The following is a 23,755-nucleotide window of genomic DNA, read 5'->3' as shown; positions in this document are numbered from 1 at the left end:
AACACATCTATAAATTTTTATAGAGGAGAGATGTGTAGTACTAGCAACCTATGGGAAAAATGGAAAGTACGTGGGATTTTTTTGGTTTACTTCCATGATACAGTAAGGAGGGGAAAACCTTTTAGGTTGCAAAGTTTACAAATAGGTGCAAAATAAATCCTAGGAGAAATTGATGTATGTATCTGTACATAGGGCAGGGGCTAATTTTGGGAAGTTTGTTGTTGACTGAAGTAGTCATAAAGAGATCAAACTGACTGTTCCATTGAATTCCAGGAGTGCTGATTCTTTCATGTTTGCAGCAATAAGTTTTGAGACTCGGCACGCATTTTAACCTTACTCATCTTTGTCCAGAGTTCACTGTTGCTTGACGTGATAGTGTTCATTCTTGCCTGGAATGCTCTGTCTTCATGAGCTCTGACATTTTTCTTTTATCAGTTGGAGTCTCCCAGTGTTCACTCCCAATTAATATGCAATGTCCTTGTTTCTTAGTAGTATATTGGCATTTTATTCTTTAGTGGTAGACTCTGTAGAAGTGCTGTCCATGGGTATTTTGTTTTTTGTAATTAATAATAGGATGTCAGATTCTGTAAAATATTTATAAAGGATTGTTTCAGTGTAGCAACATTTGAGTATTTCAGATGCTTCTAGAAGTCTTTATATAAATTCCCGGTATAATTTTCTTGAAATAACAAATCAAGAAACAGAATTTAAAGCCAAGTCTTTTCTACAGCTGGTATGTTACAGTTCACTGTACAGTAGTTAAAAATCGAGATTGTGTAAAGCATATTTGTATTATACCCCACTGGAGATCATGGATGTTGGCAAAGTTTAAGAGGAAGTTCTAGGAGCTATGAATTAAATCAATGTGATTACTTGTAAATTCCCTTAAAAAATCTAAATAATAGTGCCACCTTCACATGAAAAAAAACAAGCTTAGTTGCTACATGGGAAATCACTATTAGATCGAATGCTGTGGTTGGTTATTGGGATCCTGAGCTCCCACAGTGCTGCAGTTTGGTGAGCTGTGACTTTTACCCTCATGGTAGGTTCAAGCCTGTCTGTTCACAGAGGCTTTAAAATTTGAAAAGAGCTAGAACTGAACCAGTAAGGTGAGTTCTTTCTGATAAGGTATGTAAATCACTTTCACATTTTCAAATGGATTGAGAGGAAAAGGTTTTACAAGTTCTGTAAGTTCATTTACAGTTGCTTGTTCCTTTAAAAAACAAAACCAAACCCACACAGTAAGATATTACCAGAAAGATAACCAAATTGTTTAGATTATTCATAAATGTTTTATTTGTAATTCATAGTTTTCAGCCCTCCCCAAGTATTGTTATTTTATATAAACTCTCTTCCTTTTTTTTTTCTTTTTTTTTTTTTTTTCTCTGACAGCTCAGCTGTTTATAACTCCTGTTAACAGTGCAGGTTTGGTCCTTTTGGTTCCAAAAGTATCCTTTGAATATACTCCTAGAAATTGTGCAAAAATAATGCATCATAATGGGATCCGTAAAGAGTAGGTGAACAGAGGACCCTTTGAGGCAGTTCTGGATATTGTGATCTACTGAATGCATACAACTATGTGCAAAGCCTCTAGGACAGTAATTGTTTTCTTTAGTTCTCAATTTTTAGTTTTACTTTTTTGCTTTAAAAAGAGCCTGATGGCAAATCTCCTGTAAATGGGCTAGGATCGGAGTCATCTTAATCCAATATACAATGATGTATGTAATTCTTTTGTTGTTGTTAATAATGTGTTAGAAAACTTCTTTTGGATATTAAAGACCCATTTGCCCGTCTTAAATCAGTTACGAGCTTTGTTAGTACTAATAAAAAAAAGGAACAAGGTGCCTTGCATCTCTTGGGCTGAGCAGTAAGTTTCTTCAGTCATTTGACAAGATAATACTGTACCTTGTTGTAGGAAAATTAAATAAATGCTTTCAGCATCTCAATTGATTTTATTTTTTTTCTTTCTTAAAGCTTTAAACAAAAAATCCATATATATTTCAACAGACTCAAATTAGCTGAAGATCCATTTTGGACTGATCTGCAAAATTAAATTACCTTTGATGTGTGAGTTGAGTCAATAGCCATTTCAACTACGATACACTTTCATGGGAAACAAAAGTGGAGGTTTACAAATGTTTCTGTATCTAGGAAGGTATCCTGCTTCATTACACAGAGGGAAGTTCATAGGCACCATTTTCCTTATTGGTGCCGTAGTAATACATGTTTAGTGAAACCCTCATTTTTGGTTTAGTGGACGGATGAGCCAGTGAGGCTCTGGTCTCACAGGCAGCTAAAGTCAAGTCACTGAGGTAACTAGATAAGTTACCTTTATACCTAAATTTGGTGATAAATCAGAATACTAGTGTATGATTAAACTACAAGGAAGATTATATAGTAGAAAAAAATATTCTTGTTTTTAAACAAAGGAGTGCTTACTGAAGGGAGTTAATTATACTTAAGTTATTGTGGCAAACAATTAATTTGTCATAGAGATCTTTGATACTGGATTTTTTTCAGTAGGTGCAGCTATACTGCTGTTACTAAGTGGGCATTAATTATTTTAAAGATTATTTCTGAGGAAATATATTTCTTCAGTGGTCAGAGTTTTCGTTCCTCTGAGTGGAAGCATTGCAATGTTAGATGGTAGCTCAAGTTCCAGTCTAATCCTTGGCTTCACAAGGTGTCATAACATCATCTTCATTTCTGATAGGCAGGACAATACTTTGTTGCAGGAAATACCTGCCTGCGAAAAATACACCCAGATGTGAGAAGTTGCTACCACATAAAGCTGCCTTTGGGAATATTTTTGGTGTTCCCCATGTGTGAACTTTCAGAAAATAATATTCTGAGTTTTAGAGCCAGAATAAGGGTATAATTTTTGTAATCATATACATATTATAAATTTTAAAATAAGTTGCATATACCACATGATAATGATGGCTAGAATAAAACAAATTTAAATAATGAATAGTAACGGCACTTTGTATGGCTTGATTTCTTGTACTGTCTTGTTACTTCCTGTGACATATATATATTATAACAGGATGCTTGCTAGTTAGAATAGAAAAGAAGGCTGAAAATCAGCAATCCTTGGGCTTTCTTATGTTCAGGCGAAAAAGGAAACAAGATCATGAAGGAAAATTATGTGGAGCATGTTCTCTTCAGTGAGGCATTGGGTGATTTGAATTGTGATTTTTTAATTTTTTTTTTAAGAATTTCAGTGTTAAATGAGACTTTTTCTAGAAAAATTTGAGTGCTGAAAGCGTTCATGAGTATTATTACTAACCTATGGAACGAAAGGGCAGGTAGGATCTTTTAATTGGAGACTGGTTTTGCCAAAACAGTCATCTACCTTCCAGTAACAATGTTACTTCTCAAGGAGCTAACTGGCAGAATCTAGTTGTATAATCAAGTTGAAAATCTGACTGGAAGCATATTGTCCACTTGTTATTTCTGTCCAGTCATTGTGAAATATCTTGGGAGAAATACGTATCGAATACGTTTGAAGGCAGAATTGGAACAGCAGCTTGTGTCATGTACAGCTTTCTGGGAAATAAGTATAGCTTATACCTGTTTGACATGGTTTATGGCACAGGATGGTGTTAAGCAGAGCTGGGTGCTCTGTTCCTGTCATCTGAAGGTACTTTCACATTCTTTTTGTCCAAAAGAGAGCAAGCTCTACACAAACTGATTTTACTTACCAGAGAAAGATGACAATGTGGATACTTCCTTCCTGGTAGTGTGAAAACAGCCAGAAATTCCTAATGACCTCAACTGGAGATGTGGCTTTAGAGCATACCAAAATTTCACAATACATTTTTACTTACATTTGTTTTCAGAAGTTGTATCAGTGAGTGCTGACCTTAATGATGTATTCTCACATCTAAAACTGGACTCAAAATGAGTTAGTCAGCATTGGCCTGAAAACTAAAAAGCTCTGTTTGGAGTTTCACAACTATTTTTTGAGCGTGTATGGAAAAATGTTTTCCAGCCAGCTATCCACCTTCAGTTTGTATACCCACTACATAAATTGGCTAGTACCTTTCAACTGTAAAAAAAAAAACTTTAGTGACTCACTTCCCTCAATGCAGTGTTGATCACTACTCTTCCCCACCGAAAACCCCAGAAGACAGTGATTACCAACTGCACAAAATCGTCCATCCTCAAAACCATGGGAACACTCTTCAAATTCTTGGTGTTTTGTTTAATAGTAAAGCATTTGTCAATTTTTGACCAAGAGAAGGTAGCTGCAGAGCTTAAAATTAGTTGTCTTTTTGATCCTTTCATCTCTTTTTGTCCTCTCCGTACTATTTATAAAGAAAAGTGTCAGTCTAGTGTGTTTCACCTCGTGGTTCACGGTACCATCTCCTACTGGCACTCTCTGATTTAGGCTGTTTGAAAACTTGCTTTGGTTCAAAAATGTCACAAAATGGAATTAAATTGACAAGTAGTGGAAGATTCTCCCCAGTTTGCCTCTCCCTTTCTGTGGCCTCTGAGGTAATTGCCTTTAGATTTTCCACTCTTTGCTTATGCTTTTCCACTTCTCAGTTTTCAGGAAAAAGGCTGGGCTGAAACCTCTTTATGTTGACTTGTCAATGTAACTGGTAATACAATGAAGATTTCCCCACATACCTTTTTTCTACTTGCTTTTTAATTTCTAGTACAGCTGCAGCACTAATAGCTAATTGTTGGCCTTTTTTAAGTTAGCCCGTGCTATAAAATTAAGTAGTAATGACTAAAATCTGGAGTCAATTATAGAGCCAGTTCTGTGTAAGGAAGAGGTAGACCGTCACTTTTTAGATGTAGCTAATGTATTCAGCATTGTCACCTTCTAACAAAAAAAAGCTTTTGATTTTTCTACGGGAAAGCCAGATGATTTCTATCTGTCCTTCATAGCAAAAAATTTGACCTTTAAATTAGAAAACATTAGGGACCAGTGATTCATTGGTGCACAAAAGGACTCGGCAGGCATTAAAGGACAGTGTCCTAATTGACTGAACTGTGTTTCAGATGCTCATTGATCGAAGAAGGTGCTGCAAAGATGCTGCAACAGTTTCATTTACAGGGGAGGTTATTGTGAGCATAGATGGCACAAATACCTGGCTTCCAGCAAGCATTTGGTATCTGCTGTTTGTGAAAGTAGCCCCATTCACTTTTGATAGTGCCTTTGGGTATTTAACACAAACCATTCAGAAGAGTAGAGAATTTTCTTCCTATGGAGTTTAACACTGAGAGCACCCTCCGTGTTTCTAAGTCTATGCAAACATTGACCAGATCTCATGCCCCTCAATAAAAAAATGGGTAACATAAGTGTTTGGAAACTAGGAAGAAGAGAGAGCAGACATATTTTGTTCCTTTTACATTAAACATATTGAAGTAAATTTATTTTTGTTCTACAGGTGTAAAAGGTAGAGCAGGGGTGATGTGACTGGAGGTACAGAAAGAGTTTCTGAGCTACATTTTTTCTAAGCCCTGTTTCAAAGAATGTCTTCAGAATTTCTTAGTGATTAAGTATTCTTTATTGTTGGCGCCGGGTGTACGGGGGATCCTTCCACCAATCGTACACACCCAGAGGGGCAGATTATCTTATATTTATAGAATGAAACAATGAATATTCCATTAACGCCTATACATATTCATCACCTGAACCCGCCTACCCTCGCTTCGTATGCTAATTAGCTTATCAGTCCTTCACGCTTGCGCAGATTCTTCCAAAAATTGTGGGCCGGGGTCTTTAGAATGTGGGCAGTGGTCTATGGGAGGAAGGCCGTAGGTCTTCCTCATGGTGTACTTTTCACCTTAGTTCTCAAAAGTGATGAGTTGGCAGACTTGTAGAAATCTTTCCCAGGGTTTTTACAATACCCCTTGTAATTTTACTCAAGGCCATCCTGCTGTCCCATTATCTCCTTGGTAGGGCAGCTTGCTTTGCAGATAAGGAGGACAGCTCCCCTTTCAGAGATTTGCAACTTTCTTGCCAGAACAGTCTATATGATCTTTCAGACATTTTAACCCCTTTGTCGCTATACAATTACAAGCTTATTTATGCATTAAAATGAATATTGGTTTATGAATACAAACTTGACCATATTATTTACAGCTTATTCACATCAGCCTGAGCTAATTTTGCCAGTTTCTTCATCCCTGTTGTAGTAAAACGCCCTGCACTCCTTCCCCCTTCTCTATCCTCCCCAGGAGTTAGCCATTGGCTAGTTGAGAGTTGAGTTTGTAAATTAGTGAAATGTAAAGGACTTTAATTTGGTGCTTCATGTGCCTTTTTAGACAGTGAGTATCTGTCCCTTTTCACCTGCCTGAAAATACAAGTATTTGTTAAAAGGCGTAGCTGAGAAACGCTTCTGAGATACATTAATGCTAAGACAAAGTTTACTTTTATAGGAGAAGGAAACTCAGTTTTGCCTGGTTAGAGTGTTTGTTTCAGTATTTATATTTGCTTGTTGCTCTGGGGAGGTTTATTCTTTTAAAAACTGTCACATTGATATGGAGCTTATTTTGTCTATGCAGATGTTCATGTTTCTGTCCATTTGGGTAATGATGATGCAGCTGCACTCTCAGCTTTTCTGTTACTAGACTGTTGGTCTTGCAACTAAATTAATTAATTTGAAAATAAAATAATAAAAGATGGAATAAACATCACACCATGAATCGAGTGTGAGAACACTCCTGTATTCCTGTTGCTTTATCTCATGCTATTTGATTATAAAGTCTTGGCCAATGTGATGAAATTCTGAACTGGGACAGTATCATCTTTGCGTACTGCAGCAACTGAATCCCTGATTTTCAAGGAAATTCAGTTTAGAGATGTTCACTAACATCTTTACTGGCTTCTGTTTACCAAAAAAACTCCCCAAAACAACAAAAAAACCCCAACCCCCCCAACAAAACGAAACAAAAAACCCCAAAAAACAAAATTAGAGAAGCCTATATAGCCTTATTTAGAAACTGTAGTTTATTCAAATCAAAACCTTGAAAACAAAAGCTATTGTTGGAACAGTCTTTCAGATTAAATTATTCATGCAAATAGAGCATCTGAATAGTTTGTACTGTGAGTTGTTTGGACTGCAAGCAGCAGGGAAAGCAAGAAAGTCTTTTGCTGAAAAAGCTGAAACGTGATAGGGGTTAAGCCAAGCATTTAATACCCATTTCTGTTACATGAATTTTGGATGCTGATTCTTGGCAAGTTATAAGACAAACCAGGAAAAACAATCACGAAAACCCCACTAAATATTGTTGTTTTCTTTTTTGACTGTCAATTGATTTTTGCCTGAGATTTTAGTTGTTATCAGGGTGCTTGTATCCAACGCATATTGTGACCCAATGAAAAAGGACACTGAAATTTCTCTTAAATTCTAGCAGCTGTGCAATGAGCAATCCCATATTAGAATGATAAAATTATGTAGCTAGTAGTCATAGAAAACACAAGCAGCACTGCTTAATGTTGCTGCGAGAATAAATACTAGAACAGTCACAAGTCTTCAGATTGGCTGACTCACAATTTGCCTGAAAACTAAACAGGATTGAGAAATGTTTCTCATATGTACCGTGAAGTGTTACCTCAAAATTCATTACTGATTTCTTCAGTAATTGCGAAAAACATAGCTACAAACATTCATGAACTTTGGATTTAAATACTGTCCTGCAGTTCATAAAAGCTTCATAAGGTTTTCTAAAAAGCTTGTCTTAACCTTGAGCCTGAAGTACCTAATCCACATTGGCTAATATTTTAGCAGTGAGAAGATGCTTGCTGGTAAAAAAGAAAAATTCGTGAGTTTCATACAAGGATAACTACGCCCTATACTGTTCAGTAGGCCAAACTTTAGGACAAAAAAAATCCCAAAAAATAAGAAATCTTGGTGATAGGGAAAAGGGCAGTCGTGTGGTTAAGGAGCAAAAAGCATAAGTGAAAATCTTGGAGCTTTGGAATGAAGTGCACTTAGCTGCGCTAGCACTTAATCCAGCTCAGTTTGTGTATGATCTCTTCTAAGCTTGTCACACTTCCAAAAATACAAAATACCAAAAAAGAGAAGGGTAAACTTGGAGATTCATTCAACTGAATGAAGATGCACGCCTGCCATTGTCTCAGACCTTTAGCTGCAGTTTTTGATATGATGATTAGGGTTTTCTTGAGTATTGCACCTCCTCTTTATTGCTGTCTTGATTTTTGTATGGTACACAGCTCTTGGACCTGACTGGGAGTTTTCTGTGAAATCAGCCTCATACAACATGTTTGATACAATTTTCAAAACAGTAGTCTTTAGTTCTCCGTGAAGATGCTTTAAGGAAAAAGAATGTGGAAGTTTACCAGCAGTTAACATGGCCTGTTATTCTGGTAGATGTTATGCTCTTTCCCTTTCAGTTAACTTCACAACTTCCATTTTTATAATGAAATATCCCAATTGTAAATAGATGTAAAGTTTACAGGTTTTGAAATTTCATATTTATAAAACAGATATTTTTGGTGCATTGGTGTTTGTTTTGTTTTATGTGGTTTTTGTTGTTTGTTTTTTTGGTTTTGGTTTTTTTTTTGTGGGAAATATCAGTGTTTTGCATGAAATAGTTTAATTTCTGCATGTGGGAAAATCACTTGGAGAGGTGAAATTATAGAAAAATAAGAGACCTAATAGAAATTGCAGTATTATAACAACCCTGTTTAGGGAAAAATAGAGTTGCCACTTTCAGGATGGTTAGTGTGCATGGAATCTACTCCGCCGTGCTTCCCTAAGCAACACAACCTGCTGTCCTAGAGGAGCAGTGGAGGGTGGAGCGGAGTGGAGACCCCAAGGCCAGGCTCTGCTCTGCTCTGCTCCCTGCAGGATTGGGAACTTGATGGTACCGTACAGCCGATAAGCTGCATAGCGGCTGTCAAATGGAAAATACATGAGATGTCCGTTGCTGGGCCAACAGCTGTGGTGAAACTGTTCTCCTTAGAATGAACCTTGCTCATTATGAACTCGTTAGTATTAATACTAACACACACCTCCATCCCAAAGTTACCCACCTCCAGTGCACGACCACCCCTCACCAAGCATGCACTATTTCTTATCAACTATGTCTTTAAATAAAAACGAGAGAAGTTTACACCAATCAATAATGAAAGAATGTATGGCTAGAGTCATTCAGGCTCCACCTGAGAGCAAAGAAAGTGTAAAAAGTGAATGAATCAGGGGAGGAGTTAGGGAAGACTTCATCGTACTTCTGGGATGAGTCGATGGGCTGAACCTGTCTTCTTCCCCATAGAGGCGCCTGTTGGGTAAGAAATTTGTTTTATGTTTGCTAAATAACTAACTCACGCTAGCTGTTACTAGTAAGTAAGGATTTGGTTGTATATAATTTGGTTGTGTATCATTTCAAGCTTGTTTTTGCAGATAGTCCCTATCATTGGCAATCACAGATCTTAACTTGTTACCGTTTTATTATGAAGAGTGTTATTCCATAAATGGCTAGTGTGAGTCATTTGTGGACACTTTCATTTGCTGGCAGCAGGTAACACATTCAGGTGAAGTGGGCAGACCCGCTGAGAACAAGGCAGTCGAATCACCCTCTGATCCAGCTTGACTGTTCAGTGAAGGGTCCCCGCAACAGGGCGCTACCAGACTGGTCGGGCACAAGGGTCTCAGCTTTCCTGGGGGGCTGACAGATCAAACACCTGGGGTTGGGAGGATTTCCCCACTGCCCCCTGCCCACCCCCCCCCACCCCCCACCCCCCCCCCGCCTTCCCCCGTGACACTGCTGCAGTCTTATCTCTCATGATGTTCTGCTTCACCACCACAGTATTTGTAGTGTGGAACTTCCTTTACCTACCCCAGAATTCAAGATGTGGGGTTCTGGCTAGTGTTTGCTGTGAGCAGGCTGTGTCATCAGAGGATCCTGGGTTTTTCTTACAATAGATGAAGTAGCCCAATAATTTTGTGTTGAGGTGTTTTGTTTGATTTTGGTAGGTAGAGGAAGAGAGGAAGTTTGTTCTAATGCTGGCTGGGATCTCACCCCAGGTTTTTGTGGTTTGGGTTTGGGGTTTTTTGTTGTTGTTGGTTGGGTGGGTTTTGCTTGCTTGGTTTTCAGCAAAAGTGTGGTCAAAACTGTCTGGTTTTGTTATTTTGTTATTTCAAACACACACACTCATGTATCTTAGCACCTTAATCCTTAGTTTAAACTGTTCTGGAAAGCATAATAATGTATCTGCAAACTGTGACCTGATTATAAATAAGAAGTGTAAATGAAACTTTAGACCATATTAAAAATAAGCACTGTATAAATTCATTTTTGCATTAAAAGAAGGAGACTCTTTAGTTAATGCTTTAATCTGCAATCTCTGCAGGCACTGAGAAATTAATTGCATGGAATGTGTGGAGTAATGTATGTAGTGGAATGTGTGAAGAGCTTTGATATGTATCAGTTAGGGGGGCGGGGGCAGGGGGAACCAACAATGAAAAAAAAAAAAATCCCAACAAAAAACCCCACCACCAAAACCCCACTGTATCTGTTATTGTATTGGTTTTGTACACTGTGCTGGAAGGTGAGGGAGCTACCTAGTATCCAGTTCCTTCTCTTGTAGTTCTTTTTGCTTTGAGCTTGTTTCAACTATAGTTGAAACAAACCAGTAATTTTAGGTGGGATAGTCATGATGCAAAGTAGTGTTTCTTGTGGGTTTACTGTAAAACATTTTTTTTCCTTTTTTTCACTCGTTACTTTGCTAAGTTCCTATTCTCTTTGTGATTCTGCAGCAAGTGATGATCACTTTGCTTTCTTTCCTCATCATCAGTTTGGCTCCAAGTAATTTATACTTAAATGCTTCTCCCCTTACCTCCTGGTATTTTCTTCTGAAATGTCCCTCATGGTTTGTACTCTCTTCCCCTTTTAATTTTTTATTTTCTTTGTGTTTTGAAAAAAAAAGAGCTCTGTCATGATAATTGACAGTAGCTTTCTTACAGGATGCTTCAAATTTTACTGAAGTATAAAAAAAATGCAATCATGCAGATTCATATAACTGTGCAATCCTGTTCTCTTATGCTTTATTATGAAACTGCATTGTACAGGGGGATAGGAGGTGGACAACTTGAAAGCTTCACGTTGATGTCAATATCTTCATGGACTCTCTAGATCTTTATCCAGCTTTTTCATCCTTAAACATTCAAATTCTGCCGTTGAGACCTGATGTTTAAAATCAATGTATGTATACATTGTGCTGTTTAAAACTTTCCTTTCTGGAAACAAAACAGAGGTTTAAGCGGATTCATCAAGTATGTTTCTTTTCTCTTTGACAAATGCTGATGGCTGAACTAAAACAATTCACTTAATTTGAAAGCCAAAGTGAGCATTCTAAGTAAATAATTCAAGTGGGACATTTTTGATGCCTTCAGGGTAGCCATTCTTTTTAAGTGTGTGGAATGAGATAATCCTGTAACTCATCAGAATTCGACTCCCCAGATTCATGTTTTGGGTTTTTTTTCACACCATGCAAAAATCTCCTTCTAGTTGCACCTCCTCTGTGAGAAACTGTTGGCTTTTAGAATACATGGCTTACTTTGAAACTCAGAGATTTCAATTAAGAATTACTACTGGTTTTGTTACAAGAACTGTAAGTCAGTGCATATTAATCTTGTTGCTGCTGTTGCAGCTCAAGAGGTGATTTGTCGTCTCACCGTGTTTCTTCTCAGCTAGGCTGCAGCAGTCTGTTTTAATTGTACTGCTGGAAAACTTCCATGCAAAGATCTAGTACTCGGCAGTATTTGATTTTCCTGTTAATTGCAAACTGATTTTAAGATCTAACTGTGGGTAGATTTCTTTCCCTGTGTATCAAGTGTGCCAGTTTGTTCCTGGGGAAGGTGGGAAGTGGGTTTAAGTAGTCTTTATTTCAGTAGAATGACACTGCATCTGAACATCATTAACTGCAACACTTTCTGAGAAGTTCTTTTATAAACAAATTAGAAGATAGCTGAAATGCTTGATTACTAGAGTTGTACGAGTGTTACAGCACTTTACTGCCCACTCCCCCAAAAACCTGCAGTTAGCAGTTTTCCTGAATTCTCATTACGTCACCTTTTCTACGAACAAGAGAATAGATCTGATAGAAGTCTGTGCTCTAATTTGGGGACGTATTTAAGCTTGTGCATAATTGTAAGCATGTGGATAGTCCATTAAATTCAGTTGGATTCGAATCGACTGTGTGCTTCATTGGCTGTCAAACTTCTAATATGTCTGTGGAGAGATAATAAACTTCCTTCTCATCATTTGTGTTATGCAGATAAAAGTTCTATAATATTAGCCTAAAATATCTTCTAAATCTCTCTTTGGTACTTGCTTCCTTGAGAGTTTGAACTTTTTCAGCTTAATCTATGCTTTCATATTGGTCAGGCATCCTTTTGCAGGGAAGTTAAGGAAATAATCAATTTATGCGTACTTCAAACATTCCAGCAACAGAGTTACAAACAGTGTTTTCAGTGAAACAACGTTATCTTCCCATACTTGGCAAGCTAGCTTATGCTTTTTATTGCAGTGCTGAAGGGCACTACTCTGGAATACATTGCCTTTGAAAAGAATGCAGAGCAATACTAAACTGAAATCTCAGAAAATTTTGCTATCAGAAAGAATATGTGGTATCCTTGGTGCGTAGAAATAATACAAAATGTGAAGAAATGGTAGAATCTTCTCACAAATAACGACCTTATTAGCAACATTGTTGAAATACTTTGGCTCACATTTTTCTCAATGCTTACAAAAAAGTGAATGCATGGAAAATGTTCAGGAAGGACTTCATTCAGTCGTAACAGTCTGTTTAATCATATCCAGGAGGAAGTTAAGAAGCAACTTAAATCATTTCATATTTACCTACATAAGAGAGATTTCTGATGGACAGTTCTTTTAATATAAAAAGTTTTAATGAGTTCAACTGTTTGAGGTGGAAATTGGACAAATTCAGACAGGTAATAAGTCATGATTGTTAAATAGGACAATTAATCATTGCAACAATTTACCTAGGATGTGAAACACTCTGTCTAGGTGTAAAGACTCCGTAAAAAAGATTCTCACAGATAAACCTCAAGTTACATACTTGATGCAAAAATTGTTGGATACCATTTTACCTAGTTCATTATGCAGGAGACTGAAGTAGATTAATATGATGGGCTCCACAAGAGCTCACATAATTTGAAATTTATCTTTATGATAATAAAGCACATGATAAAATGGCAGCAATTAATTTTCTGCAAGTAATGTGAATTTGCTGGGCAATTTTCATATTGTGATCAGCACTACTTTGGAAGGTGACTAGTAGTTTTAAACTTTGGGGATAGGATTGATTAGAGAACACTAGGATCTAGGCTCATTGAAAGAGCTTTAGATTTAAAGGAAGAAAGGGATAAACCCAGGCTCGCAGAGATGAGACTGGGGGCAGCACACCAGTGTCTCAGGGACAGTGTGTTAGCAGGGTCCATTGTTCAGTCTGCCGTCTCAGTGGAGGCAGGGGATGGAGATCCATGCGGCACCAAAGATGTAAAGGGTTATTGATGTGTTAGAAACCACAGAAGTGTCTGAGAATGGTCACATGGGAATTAGGGCTTCTCCCCACCAAAAAGTGGTGGGATCAATAGGCCAACTGAAGTGCATCTACCCAGGAGGAGCTGGAAGCCATTGTGCAGCAGGAAAACTGTGTTGCCATCATGGAAACATGGTGAGATGATTTGCACCACTGGAGCGCTGCACCTCAAATCCTGTGTTCAGTTTTGGGTCCCTCACTCCAAGACAGACCTTGCGGTGCTGGAGCGTGTCCAGAGACGGGCAATGAGGCTGGTGCAGGGTCTGGAGCACGTGTCTTATGAGGAGCGGCTGAGGGAACTGGGGGTGTTTGGCCTGGAGAGGAGGAGTCTCAGGGGAGACCTCATCACTCTTCACAACTACCCAAAAGGAGGTTGTAGTATGGTGGAGGTCAGTCTGTTCTCCCAAGTACAAGTGATAGGACAAAAGGGAATGGCCTGAAGTTGCTCTCGGGGAGGTTTTAATTGAATATTAGGGAAAATTTGTTCACTGAAAGGGTGGCCAAGCATTGGAACAGTCTTCTCAGGGAAGTGATTGAGTCACCATCCCTGGAGGTGTTTAAAATATGTGTAAATGTGGCCCTTAGGGACATGGTTTAGGGATGGACTTGCCAGCGTTAGGTTTACAGTTGGACTTTATTCTATGATTCTGTCTTAGACTAGTTCATTCTGAGAGTTACGGACTCACTAGGAGGTCTTTAACAGCACAAATGGGTTTTGGAAATTGAGTGCCTAAAGTTAGCATTGTTGTCCAAAAAATAGAATAGAGCAGAGCAGACTGTTTCAGTTGGAAGGGACCTACAGTGATCATCTAGTCCAACTGCCTGATGAATTCAGGGATGACCAAGTTAAAGCATGTTGTTAAGAACATTGTCCAGATGTCTCTTAAACACTGACAGGCTTGGGGTATTGACCACCTCTTTAGAAGCATTTTCTAGTGTTTGGCCACCCTGTTGGTAAAGAAATGCTTCCTAATACCAGTCATAACCTCCCCTGGTGCAGTTTTGAACCATTGTGGTGGTTTATTTTCTTTTTGTCCAGAAAGAATCTGAGCACTTGCCATTCCTATATACACACTTGCTGCACAGCCGGCACTTAGAAAACTTAGAAAAAAATGTTTTGATACCTGTAGCACTTCCTCAGATCCTTGCATCAGATTGTACTTGTCCAAAGTGCTTATTTATGCATCTGCCTTCTTACAAATGTGGTGAGGGATAAGGCATGTCTGCAAAACTTTGCTTTACAGGAGCCAAGTAAGTTTTCTTTTTTTGGTTTCGGGTATTTTTCCCCCTAAAGATCTTTCTAAGCTTTTGCCAGTTCTATGTACAGAGGTTTTTGAGTATGAGCAAAGGAACGTCTGTGGTAATGGTGCTTGTGAAATGTTGCCATCTGGAGCAGTTCTGAACAATTGCCATGGAATTAGTTGGAATTCACAGGAAGGTATCCACTGAACCTTCGTAAATATTCATGGATCAAGGCTTTGCTGAGGCTGATATAGGAGAGCGTAGATGTTGCTGTATTCTTGATTATAGTGCATTCAGCTTTTTAATTTATATAGAATTTTCAAATACTAGGCAAAATACATTATTGTTACAATAGTTAAAATATGTTGCTGTCAAAAGAAAAAGCAACGTAAGGGGTAGCAGTGTCTCCAACCAACTGTTTATGGATGGTGGATATAATCAAAGTTAATGAAATTCTCAACTTCAAATTCAACTTTCAAAAATGGTTAGAATCATCCAGACCCTTCCAACTTTGTATGTAATATGCAAAGTTGTGTGTTTTTTCTCCAATGACATTTCATTCTTGTTTAGTGAATGTTGAGTATTTTCTCTTTTTCTCATAGAATTTTAGTTCTGTTTAAACTCTTGTGTCCAAATACTTCTTTTGACTTTCTGGCCTTGAGCTTTGAAATTACTGACTTGGGGGGGATGAGGCGAAGGGGGGCTGTTTCTAGCTTATTTAAATACTCATTTTTTTGAAAATAGGTGTTTTATGTAACATTGCAAATTTCCTATAATCTGCTGTAACTTAGAAGTAAAAGAGACATTCTCTACTACACTTTCATAACTGAAGTAATTATGTCTGCTGCTATATACTTCAGATAGATTAATGTTAGTTTTAACCGTTTAATTTATTTTTGTCATCTCTGCCTCCGTTGCAGGTGCAGGACAAGTTCCGTTTGGACCTGTCTGATGAGGAAGCTGTCCATTATATGCAGAGTCTAATTGATGAAAGTGTCCATGCCCTCTTTGCAGCTGTGGTGGAACAGATACACAAGTTTGCACAGGTGAGATACGTTCTTAGTTGGTGGTCTCTGTGAAAGCTGAATAAAGTGAGAGATTGTGAGTGGTAGGTTCAAGACGTCATTGTTTATGATGTTTTAGTTCATTTTTCAACAAGTTGAAAGAGTCTCCTTGCTGCCAGGACTGGAGAGCAAGCTCTTAGTGATGATAGAAGATTTTTTTAAAGCACCTTAGCGAACATGCTGAGTGGGATGTAACTGGTTGTATTACTGAAGGTAAGAACTGCGAATCAGTGAGCTGGAGTTCTGAGGGAAGGATCCAGAACTTCCTTAGCTTTCATTCCCAAAGTAAACGTGTGAAGATAAACTTCCTTTCTTTTTGTACCTTTGCTAGACTTCCTTAATTGTGCACTCCAGCTAGTTAGCTTGATCATTAACAGACATAGCAGCTTGCACAGAAGGGGCCAGGAACTCTGCTCATAACAGCATCCACATCTTCTGCAGTGTTGACACTGTACCCCAGAACATGGCCCCAGTGGCTATGGGAGCAGCTATCCCCTATGTCAGAGCCTTCAGCACTGGTGGAGATCGTAAGGAATAATGCAGTTTTTCAGATATGGGGCTGCAGGCATGGCTGAGACCTCTTGCTGGGGCAGTGAGCATTGGGCTCCTTGCTTGCAGGAGGTGTGCAGTGGTGGAATGTCTGCATCCCAAAGTAAAAGAGCTGTGGGAGGAGGTCAGCAAATGGCACAATATCAGGGCTGACAAGAAGGAGATTGACCAGATCTTCTCCAAGACCTTGGAGATAGAAGAGCTTGAACCTTCAGCTGCACTGAGGGAAGAGCAAGAATACATTGTGCTCATCAGGTTAGGATATGAAGACTCCAGGATGGTGACAACTGGAACCTTGAGACTTCTAGTGTTAGGAGGGATGGCTTCTGCTCTTACCTGCAGATCTACTGAATAGGTTCAAGGTGGCTGGGAGTAGTCAGCGTGGACTTAAAAAATGGAAATCATGGCTGACCAACCTGACAGCCTTCTGTGATAAAATGGTTAGCTCAGTGGGTTACAGCTGTAGATATTCTCTGTCTTGGCTTTCACAAGCTTCTGATGCTGTCATCCATAATATCCTCATAAACAGACTGGTGCGATATGGACTAGAGAAATGGATACTGATGTAGATTGGGAACTGGCTGTTGTACTGGGGTTGGAAGGTTGTGATCAGTGGCACAAACTCCATCTGAAGGCCAGTCACTAGGGATGTACTCCCAAGGTTTCATACTGAGGTCAAACTGTTTAGTGTCTTCATTAATGACCTGGGCAGTGGGACAAACTGCACCCTCAGCAGGTTTGCAGAAAATGCAAAACTGTGAATAGTAGCTGGTACACCAGAGAATTTTGCTGACATTCAGAGGGGCATTGACAGGCTCAAGAAATGACCACACAGGAACCTTATTATGTTCACCAAAGGGAAGTGCCAGGTGCTGCACCTACTGTAGAACAAGCCCATGCAGAAGCATGGGCAAGGTGGGACGGGTGATGATGTGGGAAGCAGCTTTTCAGAGGAAGCCCTGAATGTTCTGGTTGACAAGTTGCACATGATGCTGATCAGTAGCAGTGATCAACGGCTCAATATCTGGAAGGAGGTCAGTGACAAGTGGTGTCCCTCAGTGGTCTGTACTGGGACCAGTACTGTTTAATATCTTCATCAGTAACATAGACAGTGGGATTGAGTGCATGCTTAGCAAATGTGCAGACATCACCAAGCTGAGTGGTGCAGTTGACACGCCTGAGGGACAGGGTGCCATCCAGAGGGACTTGGACAAGCTCCAGAAGTGGGCCCACGTGAGCCTCATGAGGTTCAACAAGGCCAAGTGCAAGATCCGGCACATGGGTTAGGGCAACCCCTGGTATCAATAGAGGCTGGGGGATGAAGGGATGGAGAGCAGCCCTGCGGAGAAGGACTTGGGAGTACTGGTGGGTGAAGAGCTGGGCATGAGCCAGCAATGTGTGCTCACAGCCCAGAAAGCCCGCTGTATCCTGGGCCACATAAAAAGCATGGCCAGCAGGTTGAGGGAGGTGATTCTGTCCCTCTGCTTTGGTGAGACCCTAGCTGCAGTACTGTGTCCGGTTCTAGAGACCTCAGTTCAGGAAAGACATGGACCTGTTGGAGTGGGTTCAGAGGAGGGCCACAAAAATGATCAGTGGGATGGAACACCTCTCTTATAAAGACAGGCTGAGAGAGGTGGAGTCGTTCAGCCTGGAGAACAGAATGCTCTGGGGAGACCTTATAGCAGCCTGTAAGTACTAAAAGGTGGCTTATAAGAATCATAGAATCGTTTAGGTTGGAAAAGGCCTTTAAGACCATGAAGTCCAACCATTAACCCAGCGCTGCTAAGTCCACCACTAAACCATGTTTCTAAGTGCCACATCTGCATGTCTTTTAAATACCTTCAGGACTCATCCACTTCCCTGGGCAGCCTGTCCCAATGCTTGACGTTCTTTCTGGTGAAGCTGATCAGCTCAGTATCAGCCTCAGTAGTAATATCCAAGGGCCACCACTGACATGCAGGAGCCACTGGACCTCTGCATGGCTGTTCAGACCATGGTGCCTGGCTGTCCAGTCAGTTCAGCATCAACTTTGTCACCTTCTTACCCAGTCTGTATCTCACTAGCTTGGTCATAAGGCTATTATGTGAAAAAATCACACCAAAAGCCTTATTTAAGGCAAGGTAAACACCATCCTCTGTTCTGTCCTCGTCCACAGAGCCAGCCATCTCATCACCTTGTTCAGCAACAGCTTACCTTTGGTAAATCCACCCGGGCTGTCCCCAGAAAAAAAACATTCAGGACACACTTAGTAGGGCCTGTAGCAATAGGAAAAGGGGGAATGTTTAAAACTAAAAGAGCGTAGATGTACACTAGATATAAGAAAGACTTTTTTTATGATGAGGGTGTGAAACACTGGCACAGGTTGCCCAGATGGGTGGTCAATGCCCCAACCTTGGAAACATTCAAGGTCAGGCTGGGCGGGGCTCTGAGCAACCTGATGTAGTTGAAGATGTCCCTGCTCATGGCAGGGCGTTGGACTAGGTGGCCTTTAAAAGCTCCCTTCCAACCCTAACTATTTTATGATTCTGTGCAGCAATATGATCTCATGGTGAAGAAGAGCCACCAGCTTCCTTGACCACAGTGGCTGGAGTGTTTCTAGCCGGTGGAGGGAGGTGATTCTTCCCATGTATCCAGTGCTATGTGAGACGCATCTGGAGTCCTGTGCCCCTTTTAGGCTGCCCAGTACAGGAGAGAGGTGAACATGCTGGAGCAAGTCCAGCAAAAGGCCATGGAAGTGATCAAGCGGTCGGAGTGTCTGTCATACAAGGAGAAGCTGAGATCGTTTGGCCTGGAGAAGAGAAGGCTCAGGGGGATTTTACCAATATGTATAAATACCTGGTGGAAGGGAGAAAAAAAGATGAAGTTGGCCTCTTTTCAGTAGTGCCTGGTGATGGGACAAGAGACAGTAGGTGCAAACTGAAGGACAGGAAAATTCATCTAAATATACTGTGAGGGTAATTGGACACTAGGACAGGTGTCTCGGAGAGGTGGCAGTCTCCAGCTGTGGAGATACTTAAAATCCAACAGCACAATGTCCTGAGCCACCTGCTGTGTGTTTCATCCTGCTTGAGCAGGAGGCTTGTGCTAAATGATCTGCAGAGGTCCCATGCACCCTCATGCCTTACCTGATTCTTGGCAGTGGTCTGCAGTGTCAGTAAATTATTGTCTCCCCTATTTTTAGTATTCATGGAAAATGGAGAATGAAACGTTTAACCACATGTAGGTGTACTGTCTTACCACAACCCACAGTATGACAATAAAATGTTTAATTCTCATGTTGAGTAAAACTATGTTCACAGAAGCATTTCTTCTTTGAATGTATGATGGGTTTTTTCCCTAAAACCATCTGACATTTAGTTTATGTTTGTCAGGGATTTAAGGTTTTAGACTGTTTACCTTAATTATTAGACTCACAACAATGAAATGAGTTGAGAGGTAAAATGAAACCAATCTGAAAAGCCAGTCATTATCCCAGGGTTTTTATTGATTCTTTCTTCAGAAGACTAACCAGATTTTGATACAAACTCAGGAGAACTGTTTTTAGGGCTATTTGCTTTGCTAAAGGTCTTCCAACTAATCTGTTGTTTCCTGCAAACTTAATTTTTATTTTGAAGAAATGTACTGTAATGCAGGGTAAGAAGCAAAAATGTCATTCCATCTGCATATATATTTAATAAACATGATCTTTTACATGATACGAAAAAAAGGAGTGTAATTATATGAAAATGTTGCAAAATCTGTTGTCATTCATTACGGATTACTTTGGTCATAGGCTGCAGGATGGTAATTTTGTAAGGCAGTGAAGAATGCCTAGCATCTACCTTGGGGTTAAAAAAAATAATAAAAAAAGCAATTACAAAGATTCAAGATGAAAATTTTAAGTGCCTCCAATATGTGTATAGACCTTTTTTTTAAACACATGCTGACAGTCACTTTTTTTAAGATACGTCTTTTTACTTCGCTGGTTTTAGGTGACTGCCAGACTCTCCCGGGTAGTTGTTACTGCATTTGTGAAACTGTATTAGTAAGTCAGAGTTTACAGGTTTGATTTAGGTGACCTTTTCTTTTTTCCGTTCAGACTTGTTCTTGCTTGACCTTTCTTCAGCACTTACAACTGCATTTAAAATCACAGGACAGATTTGTTCAGAGTATTTAAAAGTACCCAGGAATTGGAAACTCAGGCTTCTAGCTTCCAGGCATGCTGTTCTACGCAACAGGCTGATATATACAGCAGCAGGCACCGACTGCACCTTCCATTCCTGTTCTGGGGAGTTAAAAAGCAAGCCTGCAGTGTGTCTTGCACTTTGGGTACCACATAGGCAGATGTGACAGCCACTAGTGCAAGCCTGATCCCTTTGTCTCATTTTTGTGTTTTTACCTCTCCAGCTGGCTGCTGCTGCTGAGTTCCAGCATGGAGCGTTTGGGGCTGTTTTTCCTGAGGCCCTGAACTCTCCCCATGTGCTGCTGCAGAGTTTGCTACCTATGTGCTTTTAGCTTTCCTGTCTACTTTTGGGATCGGGTGCCTAAAATGGAAACAATACCGTGTTGCTTTGTAAGTGCTGAAGGCACCTCTTTGCTCCATGTGATGTAGGATTCTTCTGCTAGTGTAGAATTCAGATTATTGCCTTCGTTCCTGTTCTACAAACAGTTACACTTCTAGGCTTCCCTCTGAAAGAATTGCTTAGAAATGTGAGGAGGATACAAAAAGAATAGTTACAAATTAATCAGCAGTTGACAAGTCTGAAGAATATGCACTCTCTATATTTTTTAACAAAACTTACAAAAAATCCATCAAAATAAAACGTAATTAATGTCTATTTTCTTTATACTACATTAATGTCTATTTTCTTTATACTACAAGGATAATTTTTAGTGATATTTAGTAATTCATTAGTCAAAATCATTATCTTTCCTTTTTGTCTGAGGCAGTCTTTAAGAATTTGCTGCTGGAGCCTTCACAGAGTCTGTGAATCATTGAACAAATGAACAATTAATGCATCATTGAATTTGCTGTAAAGGGGTCATCTTACACAATGGCCAATTGAAGCTTTCAATTTGTTCATGTATAATGCTGCATTCAGTTGCCAGTGGCTTTGCCCTTAATAATATAAGTTGTCTAAAAAAACCCACACCACTACACAGGTATTATGACACATGCTTAAACAGCAGATTTGGGCCTAATGTCACACAATTTTTCATTTGAAATGCCCTTCAATGTGCTTTTTTGTTTTATCAATAGATATTTATTCTCTTTACTGCCTCCAAAATAGGCCTACAAGGAATCTGGGCTGTCTACTGCAGCAGTTAAGAGCTTTTTAATAAGGTTGGTTATTATAGCAACCATTGTGTATCAGTATTCTGTATGTCAGTCTTTAGTAAGTAAAGCTCTTGGATAAAGCAATCTAGCCATCAGGTTGGTGTATTGTTCTTTTGTAGCAGTATTGTAAATTGAGTTCAGTTCAAAGCTGTGTTACGAAGCCTTTGGTTTAGTTTCTAATGCATCTCTAATCTATTACCTTATCAGGTATTTTACAGACCTTTTTATGTAGTACTTGTCTCCGTAATGGTTATCAAAAAAACTGTTGTCTCAAAAGTAAATAAATCTAACATTTGGAATAAGTTAATGGTGTTGTACAATAGTGCTCAAGAGGAGAAAAACTGCATACTAATTTTGGTGATACTGATGAAGGCTGGATAGCCATTTCTCCCTGGAGAGTCATTTTCATTTTAGCAGAATTATTTATTTCTGCAGAGGAAGGAAACAATCTCCAATTGAAGTGTCTAATTTCACATTTTATTTCCCTTGTAAATTTACAACTCAAGTCAGTTGCATTCAGGGCTCATGTTAAACAATGATTTAAAAAGTGAAAGCTTGGGGAATGAGGGGTGTCCCACCCAAAATGTAGCTATATAATTTGGGGTTCTGCTAATGCCTGGCTGCTGTCTGCTTAGGAGCAAACTCCGTCTATGCTGTAAATGTTACGTGGCTTTAGAATGTCTTTAAGCTGTGCTCCCAGTGCTGCTGCATCCCAGAATGCAGCTGTGGTTCCTTTCCCTCATGACAGGGCTTCTGTTTTCCTTCTACTGGATGCCAAAATAAAACACAGAATATCTACCAGCAGGATTGTGTAGCTTGGATGAAACTGTCGAGGGGCAGATAGAGTTGGTTTCCATGCTGTTTGTTCTCCTGAAGGATTGTGAAAACTGCCTGCCTTCAGGCATTTCACCATGTTTCTAACACACAGTTCAATTTATGCATAACTTTTGTTGTTCGGGAGTAAACCAAGTTGAATAAATGCTGTGCTATGTGATTTATTTTTTTTTTTTTTTTTTTAGTATTGGAGAAAATAAGCCTTTTGCCTACCTGTGGTGGAAACAAGCAAATGCTACAGAAAGAGACTATTTCTCAAGCCTTTGTTGGACTTCAACAGTTTTGGAAGGCAAAACCTGCAGGTTGGGTAGCATGGGGAATTGAGAGCTCAGGAGGTGGTGAAGCTTTTTGAGTCTCTGTTCACTGAAGGTTTAAAACCAACCATTTTGTAATGGAAAATGGATGTTTATATCAGATGCTGTTGCATTTCTTTCCACTGAAAATGTTTGAGCCTCAAAAGTTGAAGTAAGCAACTTCTTCTCAAGCCAAAGATAACTGGAAGAGGCTGGATTTGATGGTAAATTCTTGGACCTGTTAATATATTTTCTTATTTAAAAATGGAAATCATTGCTGTGCTGAGCATGAGTACGTACAAAATTGCAGCAGTGAGGCTACAGTTCCTCAGTGCAAAACACCCACAAAACTATGGCAGTCTCCCCTCTCCTCTTCACATCAACTTTGTTCCTTGAGTGAGTTTTAAATGTAATTCATATGATCCTTTATTTCCCACCTTGGGCAACGTTCTCTTTAGAAAGGACAATCATTTCTTCCCTGCTTACAAAAATGTTCTTAAGTGCTGATAAGTTAGCCAGCTGTAGGCAGCCAATTAAATCATCACTAACAGGCTCAGCAACAAGAATACAAAGTGAGAGGTTCAGTATTTCACACTTTAACTCTTAATGTTTTCTGTACAGTGATTATATATTCTTGGCTCTAATAAACTGTTATTGCAGTCTTGAGGTGTTCTGTTTTGTGTTTTTAATCTTACCTGCTGAGACATGGCATATGAGAGGATTATGTTCGTAACTCTTGGCTTTTCGCAAGGATTTTCATTTCTTGGTTTGCTTGCTGGAGGAATAAGACCACTCATAAAATGACCTTTATGCCACATGTTGAGTTCATAACGAGTCTGTTTTGAATGATCAACAATGTAATTAGCTCGTCATAAATGTGTGGGTCTCTTCAAAGAGTGCTCTTATA

The 23,755-nt window shown here is 39.4% G+C and overlaps 1 protein-coding gene across 4 annotated transcripts in view; it reads left to right on the top strand.

Moving 5' to 3' along the window:
• PIK3C3 (phosphatidylinositol 3-kinase catalytic subunit type 3) overlaps positions 1-23,514 on the top strand; it is an 82,875-nt gene extending 59,361 nt beyond the window's left edge. For 3 of the 4 annotated variants that reach the window (XM_037372221.1, XM_037372220.1, XM_037372219.1), the window contains 2 exons: positions 15,712-15,837; positions 22,741-23,514. In XM_037372221.1, coding sequence (XP_037228118.1) covers positions 15,712-15,837; positions 22,741-22,755 — 141 coding nt within the window. In that variant the 3' untranslated portion in view covers positions 22,756-23,514. Of the gene's footprint in view, positions 1-273; positions 1,944-15,711; positions 15,838-22,740 lie in introns of those variants that run through there. The other variant, XM_037372222.1, reaches the window with a different exon arrangement.
• The last annotated feature ends 241 nt before the right edge of the window (positions 23,515-23,755 follow it).

The sequence above is a fragment of the Falco rusticolus genome, chromosome W (genome assembly GCF_015220075.1).
Source record: "Falco rusticolus isolate bFalRus1 chromosome W, bFalRus1.pri, whole genome shotgun sequence".
Taxonomy (NCBI): Eukaryota; Metazoa; Chordata; class Aves; order Falconiformes; family Falconidae; genus Falco; species Falco rusticolus.
Note: the sequence above shows the minus strand (reverse complement) of the source record. Positions and strands in the feature narration are given on the sequence as shown.